The sequence below is a fragment of the Mauremys mutica genome, chromosome 2 (assembly GCF_020497125.1).
Source record: "Mauremys mutica isolate MM-2020 ecotype Southern chromosome 2, ASM2049712v1, whole genome shotgun sequence".
NCBI lineage: Eukaryota > Metazoa > Chordata > Testudines > Geoemydidae > Mauremys > Mauremys mutica.
In genome coordinates this window covers 87,253,028-87,265,435 of record NC_059073.1, presented here as the reverse complement: position 1 = coordinate 87,265,435, position 12,408 = coordinate 87,253,028, and the positions used below count along the sequence as shown (strand labels likewise).

Below are 12,408 nucleotides of genomic sequence, written 5' to 3'. Positions count from 1 at the left end.
GTGGAGGTAAGAAAAAGGCCCATACTTTAATTTCACTGAGGAGGTGATTGACAGTCAGATATTAAGATGTCTGCTGTTTGCAGCAGAGTGACATGATTTTACATGTATAAATGGTGTGCTAGGAATACTGAATAACTCTCTTCATTTGCATATACAGAGACTTGTACAAAAATAAGATAAAAGAACAGCGCTAGAGGGGAAATGAAATCTGGGCCAGAGTTATTTTTGCAGACATTAAAGGAAACTTCACTCATGTATTTTCAGATCGTGCCCGGATACTTGGAGGTTTGCCCGACGTTGTCACCATCCAGGAAGGCAAGGTACAGTAAATGAACTATAGCTTTATACTGTAGCTGAGCAGCTTCTATATCTTGCAGAAAAGGGGAAAACATAAGAATTATTTCAAAGGTTCCATTTAAAAAATGAGTTGCATTATTTATTCATTCTCTATCGTCTGTACATAATTTGAATTTCTTGGACAGATAGGTTTATGTATTTGGGGCAGTTTCATTTGTTAAGCATAAGATAAAAGTGAGATGACAATGCCAGTCAGGAATAAAATGTGAACAGTGTACTTCTTAAGAAATTCAGATGCAACCATATCTGTAAAAATTTACATTATGCACAAAGACTTCACAGTTGCCTTTTTCTATGGGATACTGAGTAATGCTGAATTCCTTACACCCAAGACAGCCAGTCAATCTGTATGGATGATGATAGTCCCTCAAGGCATGGCACCAGTCAGATCTGGAGAGTTGGGGAGTAAACCTACACAACCTCCTACCTCACCATCCTAAGATACTAGGGTAAATTTGAGATAAAGCAAATGAAGTCAATGTAATTGCTCTGGATTTATAGTGATGATAAATCTACTGTTGAGTTTGACAGATGAGCTACAGTCACTTATTGTGTGTCCTTAGATGAGACCAAAGACCAATTTCAGACCTGCAACCCTGTCTGCAGGTGCCACAGGTGAAGACAAGTGTAGATGAATGTGCACTGCTTTTAGCTTTATGCCTCGCACATCTCTCCTTGATTGCAGTAATCCATGAGCTCCCAAAGTCTTTCAGTCCAAGGTGGCAGAGCTGCCACGGATCTTGTCATGGGCTAAGAGCTCCCAGGTGTTGAGGTCAACATTGCAAGATTGGATGTTGGCTTTGAGAGTGTCATTTTAAGGGCAGATCAAGAGAACGTTACAAAGAGTTCCAGTCCAATTTTCCATAAAAGTCAGCCTTTTGGTATCCTATTGTCAAACATACTGACCACATGACCACATCTCAGCAACACTCTCACTATAAAAGCTTTGATGCCTGTGATGTTGCAGCTCTCAAGCACTCAGTGTTTGGAACCAAATCTTGCCATTTAATTCCCACTGTCTGCCAGAGACATCATAGGCGGAATTGGTACAAATATTGTTTGTGGTGTTGATTAGTAGTTGAAGGGAATGCTATAGTAATTAGACATTCTCATAGAGAATTCTTGCAACTGCAACAGAGTGGGGAAGAAGGCAGGAGGAAAATGAGTGAATATGCCAATTTTCAGCTGAAATAATTGCTTTTGCTAAGAGATGAGTCTGATATGCGATTGTGGTGGGAAAACTTGGGTGATTATATCAGTTGAGAATTCTCTGCCAAAGAAGAGTTGAAATAAAACAATACAGATAAGTATGAGCTTTCAGAAGCAAAATGCGGTGATATATATAGAGAGATTGGTTGGAATTATGCAAAGTGAGCTGTAAAGGCTTCCTAGCGCATTCATTACTCAAAACCACACGGATATTTGAGATGTTGTGAATAGAGGAAGGCTGGCGCACTCAAGATAAGTATCTTTAGCCCAACAACTATGGATTCAATAGGATATTAAGAGACCTTGTTTTATTCATGAGATGTATAGACAGAGTTGTAAAGTCTTTTACAATTAATATAGTATGGGATTTGTGTAGAGTCATCTAAGTTGGTGGACTGGGTCCAGAAACAAAAGAAAAGTCTCCGCCCAAGTCTTATTCAAAAGTTTTGACATAAAACAAAGGCTCAGAGAAATCTCAGTTTGGGCTACAGCCCTCCAGCAAATGGGTGTGGTGCTTTGCCTCCTCAGAAAACTCTCACCTTCTCTTGCCTAGGTAGCTGTGTTTGTCATTTACTGAATTCAGACACCTGTCCTGCTTCATTACTTCACCCTATACACCTGCATGAGATCTACACAGGGAACACAGAAAGCTTGCTGGTCATGAACTGGAGCCTCTGTGCTCTGTCAGTGAAGGAAGGAATTGATGTTAGAGCAGGGCAATGGGAGGTTCACCCAGAGATCAAGGGGACAAAACAGATTTTATGTAGCAACTAAACTTTTATTTATTCCTGTATTTCCTATTCTGCAGCAACTGCCAACTCTTAAGAGCTTTACTCTTACCCCTTAGCCTGTTCCATCCACTACAATGATCAGTCAATGCTGACATTAAATGTCATTGCTGGTCTTTAAATCTGACACGTAAACCATTAATAGGGGACAGAGGAGTTCATCCTGCTAACTCATTGTTTCAGGTTCTCTTTAGACTCGGGCAGACATGCCATTGGTTTATGTTTAGTTCACATTTGGAAGGTTATCTCTTCAGTCACCAAGGGCGAGAAATTTACTCTCTCTTTTTTTTTTAATAGAAAAGCTTAGTTTCTGTACAATCGGAGTGTGTCATGAGGTCTGGATCCAGCCCATGGCCCATTTGTTTGACACTGCTGTAGTGCAAGATATTCTTCCCCCTGTGTTAGATCAGTGCTGGCATTTGATACCATAGTCCTGCTCTCAGCCCATCTCTACAGAGTGTCTACTAATACTATAGCTGCTAGAGTTCCCTGGTGCTTGTGAGCCACGAATACACAGACTGGGATTGATTCTGACCTCTGCAATAGGACAGAATAGGGGAGGCTCATGTCATTCTCTCACCCCAGCCTCCTCATACAGAGTAGCCATAATCTAGCCCTGTAGGCTCATGATCTTGCCCATACAATTCAGTGTGTCCCAGCACATACATAATGAAACAATAGTCTCAATATTGTATGAAGGGGTAATAAAAATTCACTCCAGGTTGAATCTTGGTATTCAGGATCACAGACAGGGATCTATTCTTCTTAAAAAAACACAATTATACAAATACACATTGTTCTGACCATTTTGAAATGAAGCTTGTGTAAAAAAATAGCCTTTTACTAACACTTGATGTATGATTGTAATTATAAAACTGAAAAAAAAACTTGGTTAAAAAATATAATTTTGCTAGTCACCATCCTATAACGTGAGCCAGAAAGTTTTTAAAAAGAAAAATAAAATAATACCCACCAAAATAAAATTATATACCTTGAAGGCATTCTAGTCTACCATATACAGTGAAGTTACAGTAACTGCTAACTTCCATATTGATAGAATTGTCTACTGAACAAATAGTTCGGAGAGTGGCCCATTTGTCCCCAGTGTTTGTATGTATTCTGGAGAGATGGGAGCATCTGTTTACACCTGGTGTGTAGTTCATGCAACTCTTATAATCCTCAATGACATTTTAGAATGTAAAGTGAGGTAATGCAGGGTGTAGCAGTTACAAAGAGCCCTATGATGTTCTTTTATCACAGTATACATAAGAGCTGCCACATCTAGTGCAATCATATAAACTGAGGGCAGCAGATTTTTCATCCTTGACTTTGAATTTCCAGTTGTATGCAGATTTGGCCCTTTAATTTAAAAACATAACCATAATGTTATTTACATGCATTTTTTGTACTGAATTGTGTGTAGTGGAATATATGAATTGATGTTTGTTTTAACAGCATATGATAATGTTCTAGATGGATAAAGATGTTTGCACTGATATACATAAATGGTTTTTCAGTCTTGTAATGTAATCTGAAAATCTTAAATCTCAAATCACGGCATGGCAGGTGAGGATTTGAGTTGGCAGTGGGTACTACTGTAAGTTTTATAAATATATATGGCAGGGGGGCAAATTCTGAAATTCTCATTCTGTTTTTACTTGGGCAAAACTTCCAGTGATTTACATGGGTATGTTAAGTGAGTAAGAAGTGACTTTTTAAAAACAAAAGTTTTTATCCTTTTTGTAATCTGAGTTTCTGTTAGGAGCTCTGCTAATCTGGAATATAGGTCACCTGGCCTCCTTGAGGGTGTGAAAATCTCCTGCCAACTATCCAGAGAGGGTTTCTAGTCCTTTCCTTCTTCCCCCTCATTGCGCCAAGCACGAGTAATGGAGAGTTCCCCTGAAGAAAGGGAATGATCCTTGCAGGGGGAAGCTGCCCTCCCCAACAGGGGCAGGCCAGAGTGTTTTGCAGCTGGTACTAGAAGAAAGACCTCAGGATTTGACCCGTATTATAATCAATGATTTCTATAATGCCATAGGCGTGCATAGTGTTTTACCAACACATATGTTGATAAGGTCCCTGTCCCAAAGGCAAAAATGTCTAAAACAGATAGATGCAATACTAAGTACAAAGGATCAGGCCTTGGCAGCAGGCCCACTGTAATGAAACTCCCACCCATAAGATTTTAAAATGACCAGGGAGCTTACTATATTCATACTGAAATATAAGAATTATCTTTCCACATAAATAGGCAGAACACAAACAATAAAGAAGTGGGTGCATCAGAGTGGGAATAAACAGCACCAGTGATCAGATCAGTGACATAAGGCTAAGCAAAAGGGGAAGTTATTTTAAGAAACAATTTGAAGGAGAAAAGGGTTATCGGTGCTGCCATTTCTCTCAGTTAGGGAAAAATTGGCACAACTGTAGACTGTTAGGGTTTGAGTGATGCATCCAATACAGCTTTCTGCGTCACTGACAGTAACTCATTAGGACCTTGCAATGACAATAGGGACAATTCAATACTGATCCCTTATGTATCAAAGAATGCGGACACAATATAGAACAGTGGTTTTAAACTTTTTGTACTGGTGACCCGTTTCACACAGCAAGCCCCTGAGTGTGACCCCCCTTATAAATTAAAAATGGGGGGGGATTTAATGTAATGGGGGTTTGGGGCTGTCAGCTCATGACCCCCGTGTAACCACCTTGTGACCACCTGAGGGGACACAACCCCCTGTTTGAGAACCCTTGATATAGAAGTACTGAATAGAGAATGAAACTATAGACTCTTCACTGGCTGCAGTGTCCAGGTGTGGCTGAGCTGTTCATATTCAGAGACCATGAATAGCCAGGAATAATGTGGGAGTTTTTACCTTTCCTTCAGCTTTTTAAGCATCTCTGCAATCAAATACATATTTATTTAATGCCAGAGGACTCCAAGAAAACAGGTTTAAGAGCCCCACTTACTCTCCAACCATGGCTGCTGCTGGAGTCTCCATTTCAGCAGGCTTTGACCTCCTGGCACCCAGAGTCTACCTTTTCTCTGTTCTCACCAAGTTACATATTTTTTTGGAGGAGGAAGGATATTTTTTCCCCTCTTGTTCCCTTTTTAATCTCTTGGAGTTTTGTTTATTGTTTCTGGGAATCCCCTGCAGTGAGGCCCACCATGAAGAAGTACTTTACGTTTGAGGCGATAGAAAAAAATATCTCCCCCTTTTCTTGATTTGATGGGTGGATCTCCTTTTCACCTTTCATCATTATTCCCGAGGCAGGAAGGGAAAGAGGGAGGTCTATTGGATATTTTTTACCATTGATCTTTCCATGTCTCTAACTGGGGCTAACAACAGGGGCAGAAATATTTTAAGTCCCTTCCACAGTCACCTTTAGATGAATCTGTATTAGGAGCAGGTAATTTAGAGATGTGGTTCTCAACCAGAGGTATGCATTCCCCCAGGGGTACGCAAAGGTCTTCCAGGGGTACATCAACTCATCTAGTATTTGCCTAGTTTCACAACTGGTTACATAAAAAGCACCAGCAAAATCAGTACAAACTAAAATTTTATACAGACAATGACTTGTCTATATAATAAACACTGAAATGTAAGTACAATATTTATGTTCCAATTGATTTGTTTTATAATTATATGGTAAAAATGAGAAAGTAAGCAATTCTTCAGTAATAGGGTCCTGTGACATTTCTGTATTTTTTTGTCTGATTTAGTAAAGTAGATTTTAAGTGAGGTGAAACTTGGGGGTACGCAAGACAAATCAGACTCCTGAAAGGGGTACAGTAGTCTGAAAAGGTTGAGAGCCACTGAATTAGAGCAGTGGTCCCCAATGCGGTGCCCGCAGGCGCCATCTTAATGCGCCCACGTCCTGGCCCCCAGGAGAGCACCCGCTGAAATGCCGCCGAATTTCAGTGGCATTTCAGCGGGGACGCCTCTCGATGACGCTTGTCGCTGACAAGTGATGTCACCGAGAGGCATCGCCCCCGAATTTCAGCGGGGATGCCTCTCGCTGACGCCGCTTGCCGTCGACAAGTGACGTCATCCAGAGGCGTCACTCCCGAATTTCGCGGAAGCTCTGAGCCCTTTAAATCCCGGCCCCAGCCCGGCCACCGGAGTTGCGGGCAGGATTCAAAGGGCTCTGGGCTGCCCACAGCCACGGGAGCTCTAAGCCCTTTAAATCCCGGCCCAAGCCCGGCCACCAGAGCTGCGGGCGGGATTCAAAGGGCTCTGGACTGCCCCCTGCGGCGGGGAGCCCAGAGCCCTTTAAATCCCCGCTGCGGAAGCTGGTGCAGTCCAGCACGGTGTACTGGCTCTTGCCGGTACACCGGACCGGACCGGCTTACTTTCACCTCTGAGAGGAACAGGAAGCTGATTCTGGCTTTTCACTACATTCCACTCCTATCATCTCACAGGAGATGATTTTCTCTGGAATAAAACCCTTCAAACTACATTTGAAACAGACTGTTTTAAATAATATTTTACATTGCAAGCAATATATTACAGATGTAGGAAAAGAAACAGTGAGACTGATATTGTTGTGTATTTGGTTGTCATGGTTTTGTTGCTATGGCAACTGAGTTAGATTATTATGGGTTAGCTCAACCGGTTTCAACCGGCTGAGGTGCTCTCTGTATATATGTAAATAAAATGGAGGTTTTGGTTAGCTGCCTGCTCTCTGGCCTCAAGTGATTGCTTCCTACACCGGCTGCCCCAAGGATATAACACTGGCGACGAGGGTGAGACTCCGGTGCTGCTCCAGTAACAGAAGGAAGTAGAAGTTAAGGTAAAGAACAAACAAACAAAAAAGCTGCTTGTTGCACTGACTGTGAAAGTGAAACTAAAAATCATGGCTACTCTGACCAGGCCCCTGGAGCCTTTTGATGAGAATACAGAGCAGTGGCATGTGTATACTGAGCGTTTTGAGCTTTTTGGTATTGCAAATGACATTACAGAAGCAAAGAAGGTGCCAATATTCTTAACTGTTGTAGGGGCTAAAACCTACTCTCTGCTACGCAGCTTACTACACCCTGTTAAGCCTGAGACTAAATCTTACAGTGACATTGTGGAAATCCTGGGGTCTCATTTCTCCCCAAAACCACTGGTAATTGCTGAAAGATATAGGTTCCACAAAAGAGACCAAAAGGAAGATGAAACAGTTGTACAATTTGTAGCCATTTAAAAAAAGCTAGCAGAACACTGTGAATTTAAAGAAATGTTACATGATGCCCTGCGTGACAGGTTAGTGTGTGGCCTGTACAGTGAAGCTATACGGAAGCGCCTACTGACAGAGGCTCAGCTTACCTTACAGAAGGCTGTTGATATTGCTGTCTCCATGGAACTGGCTACAAGGGAGGCACAATACATCGGTGCACCCCCTAGGGTGCAAAAAGTGTCACAAGAACCGACCCACAAAACTGTGCAGAGTCAAGAATGTTACCGCTGTGGTAAGCCGGGTCACCAGGCATCAGAATGCTGGTGTAAGGACCTGGTGTGTCGACACTGTGGCAAAAAGGGACACATTGAGTGTGCCTGTAAACAAAAGAAAAAGAGGCCTGTGGTCTGGCCGACAAAAAGAGGAACCCTGCATACCCTAGAGCAGACCCAGGATGATCAAGGTGACACCTCATCGCAAGAGGAAGTGCCACTGCATGTTTTGTCTTTGGCAATGGGCTCACATGAATACTGGGTAACCCCGTTATTGGATGGCAAACGTATACGCATGGAACTGGACACCGGTGCAGCCGTCTCACTGATCTCCGAGACTGTGTATAAAGAAAAGCTACAGCATCTTCCGCTTAAGGCAACAAAAACTGTTCTGAAGACGTATACGGGAGAAGCTGTGCCTATGCTGGGCACTATTGATGTTAAGGTGGAGCTCAATGGACAGGTGGCTAAATTGCCACTGTTTGTGGTGAGAGGTAACTACCCAGCCTTAATGGGTAGGTCTTGGCTTGGGAAGATTCAACTGAACTGGGCAGAAGTGCACCGGATGACTAAAGAAGAAACCAGTCTAACCCCTATACTAAGGAAACATGCTGCTGTTTTTGGAGATGATTTGGGAAGTATGAAGGGAATCACTGTGACATTGAACATTAAACCTGGCAGTCCACCAAAATATCTGAAAGCCCGAACTGTGCCATATGCCATCAGGCCAAAAGTTGAAGCAGACCTGGAGCGCCTGGTCACCAATGGAGTCCTAATACCAGTTACCCATAGCTCATGGGCCACTCCTATCGTTCCAATCGTGAAGAAAGATGGCTCTCTCCGGATTTGCGGTGATTTTAAAGTCACTGTCAACCCAGTGTTGTGTGCAGAGCAATACCCGCTTCCCCGCATCGATGACCTCTTCGCAGGCCTGGCTGGGGGACAAAAGTTCAGTAAGATTGATCTGAGTCAAGCATATTTACAGATGCACGTCGATGAAAAGTCCCAAGAGCTGTTGACTATTGTGACTCATAAGGGGCTTTATCGATACTGTCGTCTACCCTTCGGAATAACATCTGCTCCCGCCCTGTTCCAGAGGGCTATGGACCAGATCTTGTGTGGCTTGTCAGGAGTTCAGTGCTATCTGGATGATATCCTGGTCACTGGAAGAAATGAAGAGGATCACTTAAAGAATTTAGAGGCTACCCTACAAAGACTGGAAGAGTATGGCCTACGAGTTCGCAAAGACAAGTGTGAATTCTTCAAGCCCTCTGTTGAATATTTGGGACATATCATTGATTCTGCAGGTCTTCATAAGGCCCCTGCAAAAGTTAAGGCTATTGTGGAGGCTCCCCCACCTCGAAATGTAAGCCAGCTGCGCTCGTTTCTAGGACTCCTGAACTATTATGGAAAGTTTATCTCACAGTTAGCCACACTGCTAAAACCACTTCATGAGCTCCTTGGGCAGAACAAGGCCTGGAAGTGGACTGAAGCCTGTGATGTTGCGTTTAACAAAGCTAAGGATGCATTGCTAAATTCTGAAGTTCTAACGCACTTTGATCCATCCTTACCACTGCAATTGGCCTGCGATGCCTCCCCTTATGGAGTGGGAGCAGTCGTGTCACATATTATGCCTTCAGGAGAAGAGAGACCTATTGCTTTTGCTTCACGCACTCTAAGCAAAGCAGAAACTAACTACGCCCAAATCGAACGTGAGGCATTAGGAATTGTTTTTGGAATTCGGAAGTTTCATCAGTACCTGTTTGGGCGAAAATTTACTCTTCTCACAGACCATCGACCTCTGACATCAATTTTTGGACCTTACACAGGCATTCCCCCATTAGCTGCTAGTCGTATGCAACGTTGGGCATTGTTACTTTCAGCACACACATATGAAATCAAATATCGGAAATCCACTCTACACGGCAATGCGGATGGCCTCTCAAGGTTGCCTTTGCCGGTCAAACACCAAGATAGTGCCCACAAGGAAATCTTCTACTTTGAACAGGTAGAGAATACACCCATCACTGCTACTCAGATAAAGAAGGCAACTCGCGTTGACCCAGTATTGTCCCACGTTATGGACCTGGTGATGCATGGAACATCTCGACAAACCTCTCCGGTCTCATCCGACCTTGTTCCCTACATGTCCAAGCGGACGGAGTTATCGGTCCAATCTGGTTGTTTGTTGTGGGGGAGACGTGTCATTATTCCACCACCACTGAGATCACAGATGTTAGAACAGCTACATTCCGGTCACTGTGGAATAGTGCGCATGAAGGAAATTGCACGAAGCTATTTTTGGTGGCCTGGACTGGACAGCGCTATTGAAGAGAAGGCAAAAGCTTGTATGTCATGTCAGGGTGTGAGGAATGCACCCCAGTGGGCACCCCTACACCCATGGGACTGGCCTGAAAACCCGTGGCAACGTATTCACGTTGACTTTGCTGGCCCCCTTGAAGGAAGCATGTTCTTGGTGGCAATAGATGCCCATTCTAAATGGCCAGAAGTCTCTATAATGCAGTCCACTTCTGCAGAGAGTACTATCCAAAAACTACGAGGACTCTTTAGTCGTTTTGGTCTGCCAGAACAACTTGTGAGCGACAACGGACCGCAGTTCGTTTCTCAGGAGTTTCAAAATTTTATGAAAGCAAATGGGATACACCACATCACGTCAGCACCATATCATCCGTCCACCAACGGATTAGCTGAAAGATTTGTGCAGACAATGAAAAACGCTTTGAAATCAGCAAGGGGACAACACTCCATTCAAAAGCGTCTGGATACCTTTTTACTTTCCTAGAGAAACACACCTCATGCTACGACCCACGCATCTCCGGCCTTTCTAATGATGGGACGACAGCTGCGCACTTGCTTTGATCTGCTGAAACCTTCTGAACCCCGACAAATTGTGCAACATCAGCAGCAATATCAAGTCATCAGACGGGCACCCAGAGCAAAAGACCGAACCTTTAGCCCGGGACAGCCAGTTTTGGCTCGGAATTATACTTCCAGAGCTAAATGGGTTCCGGCCACAGTCATCACTCAAACAGGACCTGTTTCCTACACAGTCCGGACTGCAGGGAATCTTACCTGGCGGCGACATGTAGATCAGCTGTTGCCAGGTCATGCCAGTCCTCAGGACCCATCTGCAGTTGAGGGGTCTGACTTCACCTCTTCTGGTGAGGGATCGAATCACGAGTCACCTGTTTCTGACTGTTCTCCTCCATTACTGCCGGCGGCTGAGATACCCCTTTGCCCAGCACGAGCTGATACCACCTCCTCACCTGTTCGTGCTGCGGACCCTGAGCCCCTAGTGCTTTCGGGTGCAATAACACCAGTAGTTCGCCGTAATCCACCTAGAGACAGAAGGCCTCCTCATCGGCTGGACCTTTAGCTAGGGCGAACCCACGGTTATGGGGCAAAATAATCCCCAGGGTTTAGCCGGGAATGGAGGCAGTCTACCCTCCTTCTCTAGTCTAGTGTGTGTTTTATTTAGGGGATGTTCTTATTAGGGGGGGAGGAATATGTTGTGTATTTGGTTGTCATGGTTTTGTTGCTATGGCAACTGAGTTAGATTATTATGGGTTAGCTCAACCGGTTTCAACCGGCTGAGGTGCTCTCTGTATATATGTAAATAAAATGGAGGTTTTGGTTAGCTGCCTGCTCTCTGGCCTCAAGTGATTGCTTCCTACACCGGCTGCCCCAAGGATATAACAGATATTATGATGGATTTTTCTGTTCAGAATGTTAGGGCTGAAGCTCTGCCTGGAGGGCTCAGCATCATAGAGATGAAATTCCCCTCAGTGCAGAGTGCCAGCCTAAGGCCTGCACACCATTTAAGTCCCACTTAAACCATACTTCTCTACACATAACTGTCTCTGAAGTGTTCATTTCTATGGACTTTTCAAATAAGATTTGATGGACTTTATTTTTATATTTTCTTATATGTGACCTATTATTGATTCCTGCATATTGTCTTTGAAAGAATTTGTACTGTAGTTGTTTACAAGCTAATTATTTATTTTTTTAAATGGGGAAAAGGAGAGAAGGAAATGTTTAACCTCAGGAAACAGACATTACCCACTGCTTGACTCCCAGCTCAACACACACATCCAGGGTATTCAGAATTAAAGCTAACACTTCAGCTTGAGATGTTAGCCTTTGAAGTGACTCTCTTGAACACAAGCACCAGTTAACTACTTTTCACAACATTTTAGTGAGCTGAATTCAATACATTGACTCAAGAGAAGGGGCAATATTTGCACACAGTGGAAAACCTAAGGAAAGAAGAAAAAAATAGACATGTTCTGAATCCTATACCCCAGCATACTCACCTGCGTCTGACTGGGGGGACCAGGGATGTAGAGAGATAAGTCATTAATTCACACAGAATAATTTATTTTACTTATTTAGCCTTTCTTTTTGCTTGTGGAATGTTGGTCAGCAAATGTACTTGTTATTTGAATTTACTCAATGAGAGAGAATTTTGTGAGTTTTTTTTCTACTATGAATTGATTCTCAACAATCTGCTGTGAATATTTATTGCTGTATTTATTAGTTGCAGTCGGTCACATAAGTCACATGGCATTGTGATTGGAAGAGTGAAACTTACAATT

General features: G+C 43.3%; 1 protein-coding gene across 3 annotated transcripts in view; it reads left to right on the top strand.

The window, feature by feature from the left end:
- The window catches only part of MYOM1 (myomesin 1), a 157,122-nt gene that overhangs the window by 142,583 nt on the left and 2,131 nt on the right, over nucleotides 1-12,408 (top strand). For all 3 annotated transcript variants that reach the window (XM_045004129.1, XM_045004130.1, XM_045004131.1), the window contains one exon: nucleotides 265-320. In XM_045004129.1, the coding sequence (XP_044860064.1) occupies nucleotides 265-320 (56 nt within the window). The remainder of the gene's footprint in view (nucleotides 1-264; nucleotides 321-12,408) is intronic.